Source organism: Hyalella azteca, unplaced genomic scaffold (genome assembly GCF_000764305.2).
Source record: "Hyalella azteca isolate HAZT.00-mixed unplaced genomic scaffold, Hazt_2.0.2 contig17635, whole genome shotgun sequence".
Lineage (NCBI taxonomy): Eukaryota > Metazoa > Arthropoda > Malacostraca > Amphipoda > Hyalellidae > Hyalella > Hyalella azteca.
The window spans coordinates 29,708-38,067 of record NW_025947411.1 but is presented as its reverse complement, the minus strand read 5'-3'; the positions used below and the strand labels follow the sequence as shown (position 1 = coordinate 38,067).

The following is an 8,360-nucleotide window of genomic DNA, read 5'->3' as shown; positions in this document are numbered from 1 at the left end:
ATCGGAGATAGCATACGACAGACAAACGTGGAAGTAAATCAGTAACCTAACATCAGTAGATCAGTACATCTGTATAGTAAAGTAGTACATCAGTACGGTATAGTACATCAGTATAGTAATAGATCAGTATAGTAGTAGATCAGTATAGTAGTACATCAGTATAGTAGAAGATCAGTATAGTTGTTAGATCAGTATAGTAGTAGATCAGTATAGTACTAGTTCAGTATAGTATTAGATCAGTATAGTAGTACATTAGTATAGTCATCAGTAAAGTAGTGCATCAGTATAGTAGTACATCAGTATAGTACTGTAGTACATCAGTATAGTAGTACATCAGTATAGTAGTACATCAGTATAGCAGTACATCAGTATAGCAGTACATCAGTATAGTAGTACATCAGTATAGTAGTACATCAGTATAGTAGTACATCAGTATAGTAGTACATCAGTATAGTAGTACATCAGTATTAGATCAGTATAGTAGTACATTAGTATAGTCATCAGTAAAGTAGTGCATCAGTATAGTAGTACATCAGTATAGTAGTACATCAGTATAGTAGTACATCAGTACAGTAGTACATCAGTATAGTAGTACATCAGTATAGTAGTACAACAGTATAGTAGTACATCAGTAAATAAGAAGGCTGGAAGTAAAGTAAAGTAAGCTAGGCAATCCAGCACGATTCTGTCAACACAACAGCAAAATTATAAGAGACTTCGTAGATATTTTGATTACTACAAGTATTATTAAGCATAAACTTGCATAGACTTCCGCAAGCTTTATATTTACGTTTTTTTGTTCGTATCGAGTTTAAAATTATTTGGTATTATTTATTATTGCATAATTTCCTTGCGTAAGAACGAATGATATTTACCATCGATAAAATGTCTGAGAAATTCCCTCTTATTTATTCACTTAATCCGAATTCAAACGGAATTCTTTACTTCGGCCAAAGAATTTGAACTTTTACCCAGTCATTCATTGTGGGTTGAGCGTAATAAATAATAATTTGTTCTCACAGATACACGTTAGATAAACATTATTATCCATTCATTTTTACTTGAGTTTTCTTTGCTATAACTTTTGATTTTGAACGATTGTTACCGCACCTGTGGACCGCACTACCGCTTTCAAGATGGAGGCGATGGAGCACCACCATAACCACACGGATCCTCTATTCAATAGTAAGTCGGACTGTATTAGTAGGTATTCAACATTATAGTTTGTTTTTATATTGTCTTTGTGCAGCTGCATTATTAAATATTGCATGTTATAGTTGACTTACATAGCCTCTTATTCAAGGAAATATGATGCCTGACATAGTCTCTTATTTAAGGAAATATTTTCAATAGTAAGTCTTACTGTATTAGTAGGTATTCAACATTATAGTTTATTTTATATTGTCTTTGTGCATCTGCATTATTAAATATTGCAAGGAATAGTTGACTGACATATAGTCTTGTATTTAAGGAAATATAAAAACATGACATTAAAAGTAATAACAAATAATTCGAATAAAAAAGTATGCTTTTATTTAAAGAAGAATAATTAGGGTGCTTTTTCGTTTTGGTATAAAATATTGGCTTAAAATTTTAAATTCTTGTTGTTTCAAATAAAGTAATAATAAATAATTCTAATAAAAAGTATGCTTTTAATTAAAGAAGAATAATTAGGGTACTTTTTCATTTTTGGTATAAAATATTGGCTTGAAATTTTAAATTTTTGTTGTTTCAAATATGCATGAATTATCAGATTATATACATATATAAATTTTATTCGATTATTTACTACGTGGATAAGAATGATGGCATGCGCAAGAAGGCTTGGTGAAGCGTCAAGAGTGTTGATGCCTCAAGCCTTTTGCGACAAGCTCGTCTCTTGTGGTCTTGAACGCTTCGTGCCGAAGATGTAATGAGTAAATATGAAGGGTGTATGAGCATGTTCTGGTATCCAGTAACTACTGGAGTAACAGTAATTAAAGGGTAGAGACCAAAGCAAAATCTGTATAAAGTGCAATACATCCTTGCTAGTAACACTTACTCACGCGAGAAACCGCTATGAGCCAAATTCAATGGGAAAGTGATCAGGCAATGAAGGAATTGATCCTCTCACATCACTCAACACAAGGGGACTTTTGGAGTTGGTAGTGAACATCTGGTTTTAATTGCACGGCAGAACTGGGACTTCCAGAGCACTTCGGAGGCCACATTGTACCAGGCGTGATGCAGTACCTCATAGGGCTACGGTGGTTGTACTGCACCTTCGAGCGCTACTACCTCTGCAAGAGGGAGTACGCCTTGTTGGGCTCACGAGGGCGACCCTTCGTCAGCAGCTACCTGTTCCCCAGCACATTCTGCCCTGGGTTGCCCCTTGAGGCTCTTGTCACCTTTTTATTGAGTGTTCTGCTTATAATAAGTAAGTGAATGATAGATCTAAACCGTAGGTTAACATGAAAGTTGGCAGTAGTTACAATTAGAATTGACGTAACTAGAACAAGGGTGTAAATTTTAAAATATTTGTCGGAGAACCTATCGTAAGTGAAGGTCATGTAGGAACTGATTTATCAGGTACGAGTTGAGTGTTGAAAAAACTATTTTAATTCATCAACCCCGGTCCTAAAAGTTTAATAGGAATAGCTCAGGATAATCGTGCAGTCACAATAATTACCGATTCTTTTGGCTTCGTTTGTACCACGCACATGCAGAATAATTGTAATTGAGGCTCCTTAATTTGCGTTCAGTGGAGAGCCAGTCCGCAATATCGCACGTGGGCGTAACTGATATGCGCTTCGGAGAGGACCTCATCCACGTGGTCATGGTGGCACAGGTGGCCCTGGCTCCCATCGTCGTCATCCTGAAACATTACAGGTATGCTTTTGTGCACGCACACTATAACATTACAGGTATGCTTTGGTGCACGCACACTATAACATTATAGGTATGCTTTGGTGCACGCACACTATAACATTACAGGTATGCTTTGGTGCACGCACACTATAACATTATAGGTATGCTTTGGTGCACGCACACTATAACATTACAGGTATGCTTTTGTGTACGCACACTCTCATAAAAATGAGTGACAGGTATGCTTTGGTGCACGCACACTATAACATTATCGGTATGCTTTTGTGCACGCACACTCTCATAAATATAACTCGGACATAACATAACGGACAGACGGACATGGCGAGCACAATAGTGCATTTTTTCATAAATGAGAAAATGCGCTAAAAATGAGTGAGATGTTGTGCAAATTGTGGTGCACTTCTTGCACTTGTGTGTGTCGTCCTGACCCCATTTAGGCCTGCCAATTTGGCGTATCAAAGTTACGTCCGTTTTCTGCTGGTGCTGTGGCAGGGAAAATGTGTCAATATTTTGATACACCAATAGTAATTTTTCTGTGCCATACTTGAATCGTTAAAATCATCGACCCCGGAGTCATGAATTCCAGCATAGATTTACATTATGACAATCGAATTGTGATAATGAGGACACCCATGCATGATTATAACAAGATTTAACAATAACACATGCTAATCCTTATAATGTACGATTATAAAACAATTTTACAGTACAACGAGTTAAAAAAAATTTTTATGAATGATAAAAATGATACTTAGTATTAAGTGAATATTCGCCGATAAGCCCTCGTGGCACGCTCAGGAAATTGAATGGTCACAAAGATTGACTTGAAAGAAAATTTTTTGAAAAGCAATGCCCGTCTGGCCGAGGTATAAGTCTGCCCATTTGTATTGCATTTCCGATGAATAAATTTCTACTGAAAACTTGGGCTTTGACAATAAACAATAATTTGTTCCATGGAGCGTCATGGATTCTATATGAAACTGAACTAATAAAATATATGTATAACGACGTAAATTTTGCAACTTATGAATATTCTAATACTTTGAGTCGATGAATTTATGACTCAGTGGCTTGAAAAATGATAGATGAAGAGAGAAAAACGGTTAGTTTTATTTTAATTTTGTAGGTCTCAGCTTGAATTTTCAAATCTCATTACACAAAGGAACGAACAGCGTCATAATGAGAGTGGTTGAGCTGCGACACCATAACTCAATCATTCTATGCCACACGTAGCAGCTATGAAGATTTTCAACTTATTCAACAACCTGTACAGATATTCAAGCTCCTCTTACCTTCCAGCTGCAAGTTTCATCATTCACCTTTCAGAAGATAACCATTTTCGCCGAGCCGCCGTTAGGCTTATGGAATCAACTTTGCAATACGAATAGTTTTTTGCAAGTTTATCATTCATGATTGATAATGTTCACTAAATAGGTAATGCTTGGAAGTGAATGTGATGCAATATGTGCACAATACAATACTAATAAATTAAATCTTCCAGGTATCCCGTGATCGATGGTATGGAGTACTTCGTGTCGGGATCTTCGTACCTGATCATGGCCTACACAGCGTACAACCACGTCCTTCATCCTACCACTCTAGGCAAACAGGCACGGCAATCCTTCTCACTAGTCAAAATATTCCTGATATCAAATATTGCTTTTGAAACCAAATGACAATGTTTTGATCTAGGCAAACAGGCACGTCAATACTTTTCACTAGTCAAAATATTCCTAATATCTAAGATTTCTTTTGAAACCAAATGACAATGTTTTGAATGAGTTTTTTTCAAACTCGACACTACAACGCTGAACATGTGTGTTGTCAAAACATGATTCACTTACAAGAGAATAACTCAATAAAAACTTCGGGAAAAAGTCGAACAAAGAATGGAGAACTGAAATTTAAGACGCATTGGGAAGTTGCTTAAAATATGAGCAAAAGTTTACTAATTCGCTCAACTTTTGCCGAGCGTTAACTTAAAAATTTACGCAACTTCAGAATAAATTTCGTTGAATAATCAATTTTCTTTAGGGCAATCAAATTACTAAAATAAGGCAAAATACAAAACCAACAATATAAGATTTCTCAACAAGATAAAATTTTAATATAACGATAACTAAGATTTGTTTCTTTGCAAAAAGTAGCAATCATACAAATTGATTAAAATATGGGATTATTTCATTGATAACTTAACTCATGTATGAACAGGTACACACGCAGGTGAACATTGTATGGGTTCTCATGGCGGTCACAATGTTCATCGAGTCCCAGAACTTGGACAAGCCGCTGTTCCCAGTTATCCGCGCCTTCTGGTTATGTTACGCAGTGAGTATTGTAGCTCAAATTCACTTTTAGTATTGTCTATTGTACAGTAATTTAAATTCCACAAGTCATCGAAATTATTACTACTTTTATCTGAAATAGCGTCATTTTTACGTGGGCATTTCAACTCTTCGACTACGCAAAAATTAATGATCAAGACAAAACAAAGATATGCACTTCTATTTAAAATTTTTATATTCAGTAAAAATGTAAAATGAATGCCATTCAAAATATAAACCAGCTTTCAACACGGTTACTATGTCGTTGGTGGTTCTAGGTTAAACATTATGCAACGACGACAGAAAACTGAATCTTAGTGCACATAACCTATTTATAACAGAACATTCTTCTCCCAACCCAGGGTGGGCTATTTGTACAGTTGGACTTTATCTTGTTCGATATGAACGGCGGAAGCTGGCCTACAGAGAACGGTTTCTACCTCCTCCTCGAGCTTATGACACTTACGTGGCACTTTGTTGGGGAACTTTTGGTCGTGGGCGTGGTGAGCTTCGTGGCGCTGGTGCTGGTCAAGAGGATGAAGCCAGCCAAAGTAAAGGCACAGCTCGACATCAGCCTGGGCTGCAGCTACGGTGGTCAATTTACTGACGAAAAATCAGGCGAAGTCCGGTACTGCCTGTTGAAAAATTGCGATGATGTTTGAATGCTGTTGTTTCTTCATCTAACCAGTATATGTCTAGACATAACCCACTAGGCGTCCGACAATGAAATAACGTGGATTGAAAGTTGTTAATACGAAATAAACGCCTTAACAGCGTTATTTTACCGTAATTTGCCTGCACGGAAGATATTCATGCATGATATATAATATATCTACGGGTATGTGTTATATATGTTATATATGCATATATACTGCGTGTACATAATATAGGTACAGGTATGTGTTACACGTGCGATTAATGACCCGAGAATCCATTGATTTAAATTTTCAGTGTCAAACAACATTCTTCAGATGACGTTGATTGATCATAATGCAGGTTTAAGGAAGTAATTTTAAGTTATTAACGACGTTATNGATACTTTGGAATAGACGTTTAAGGAACAGGATACTTAAGAGCAGGTTCCTCAGGAGCAGGATACTTTGGAATAGACGTTTAAGGAACAGGATACTTAAGAGCAGGTTCCTCAGGAGCAGGATACTTTGGAATAGACGTTTAAGGAACAGGATACTTAAGAGCAGGTTCCTCAGGAGCAGGATACTTTGGAATAGACGTTTAAGGAACAGGATACTTAAGAGCAGGTTCCTCAGGAGCAGGATACTTTGGAATAGACGTTTAAGGAACAGGATACTTAAGAGCAGGTTCCTCAGGAGCAGGATACTTTGGAATAGACGTTTAAGGAACAGGATACTTAAGAGCAGGTTCCTCAGGAGCAGGATACTTTGGAATAGAATTTTAAGGAACAGGATACTCATGAGCAGGTTCCTCAGGAGTTGGATACTTAGATACTTAGTAATACAATAGTAATAAATACGGTTCTTAGGAACAGGATACCTAAAAACCACATTTTTATTCGTTATAATTATAACAAAATATCTACAAAATATTCATCTATCACGGTATCACTCAATTTTTTAACATGGTTCCTGTATAAGTGACCTTGAAAATCTCCCGTTAGCCATAGGCTCAGGTTCGTCGTTGTCACAACAAGATAAAACAATTAATGGAGAGCATCCCATTAATTATGTAGGAACCCCAGTTAAGTACGAGCATCCTGTTCACGAAAAATCCCCATATCGTACCAAGAACTCCATCATATTGGAACTCCTTGCTAAGTAGGGGCCCACTGTTAAGAGGGAGCTCCTACTGAACTCCTCTTGTCTCCTCATTTAAGTATAAAGGATCCTCGTAAAGTTAATGTATGGAGCCTCTTTGCCTACCGAGACTCGCCACGTCCAACTTGCTATAGTCACCAGCAAACAATATTTTTTGAGATTTTGGTCCTATGTTCCGAATCTTCAGACTACTGTATCAGAAAAACTGCTACTGTATCAGCAGTGTTGCTGACGTAAATGTCACGCAATGCCACTGCAAGCCGCGGTGCTGGATACCTACTGACAAACTGAAGGCTATTCTGGATGCAAGTTGCATGAGGAAGCTGACATTATAGATGCCGGCTGCGAGGCTGCCAGAGCCTCCTGCCATAGATGCATGCTACCAAAGCATGCTGACATGATATGGATATACTTTAGAGCGTGCTGACATAATGGATATACTGTTAGAGCATGACGACATGATAGATGAGAAATGATGCATCTGTTGGAAGGCCCATAAATGCTGCGATTGAGAGAATTAAAAAAAATCACAGACTGCCGAATTTAATCATATAACATTGAGCAACGTCATTTTTGGCGAACAATAACTAAGGTCACTTCACTGTATCACTTGTTTTGCAGATATTATTTTACTGCATTATTTCCTTTTGAAGACGAAATTAAGCTACTCTCGTGCCCCTCTATTATAACGAAGAAAGAAATATGCGTCGCGTGAATGTTATTTACTTCAAAGAAAAATGTGTTCATTGAAATTTAGCCAATAATTCAAATGGCCTCCAATTCACTTTTGTGGCTCGGTTATCATTCGATTTCGGAGCCATGGAGTAATTTATTGTCTTATATATTATCTCCTGCCATTGCCATAATGAACTGTAATTAATTGAATTCGAGTGCTCACACATGAGTGTCGTCGGAGAGCCAAACCATAACAAAATTCGGGTACTGCTTAAAGGCCCATGGGTAGATACTATCAGTTTAATATTATTCCGGATCTGCTTGGCCACCCGATGGAAGTCAACTTCTGGACAGAAAATCTCATTTGCTCACTGCGGACATGATATTTGCAGCGGAAATGAACCACTCTTAATTGTCCATGATTATTTTGTCCCTAATCTTACAGGAGCTAGTCAAGGCGAAATTTTTTCGCTTGCAGCGATTATCAAGGAGAGAATTATGACACTGGCTTAATCATGGCTATGAATACATGATTTTTTTCAATCATACAGCAGCATGGGCTGAAATCTTTTTATTTATTACGTGCAAAGGCTCGCACAAAGTATCTATATTAAATCGTCATACATTTGAAGCCATGAGAGTAGGGTTTGCAGAACACCTCAAGATTCTTTGGATAGTTTGAAGTCTAAATTGACACGAG

General features: G+C 37.2%; 1 protein-coding gene across 1 annotated transcript; it reads left to right on the top strand.

The window, feature by feature from the left end:
- Positions 1 to 1,027: 1,027 nt before the first annotated feature.
- LOC108669380 lies at positions 1,028 to 6,004 on the top strand. Its single transcript, XM_018156696.2, has 6 exons — positions 1,028 to 1,185; positions 2,177 to 2,416; positions 2,742 to 2,868; positions 4,370 to 4,478; positions 5,080 to 5,196; positions 5,555 to 6,004. Exons 1-6 carry the CDS (start codon positions 1,137 to 1,139, stop codon positions 5,852 to 5,854), a joined length of 942 nt encoding a protein of 313 aa, XP_018012185.2. The 5' UTR covers positions 1,028 to 1,136; the 3' UTR covers positions 5,855 to 6,004.
- The last annotated feature ends 2,356 nt before the right edge of the window (positions 6,005 to 8,360 follow it).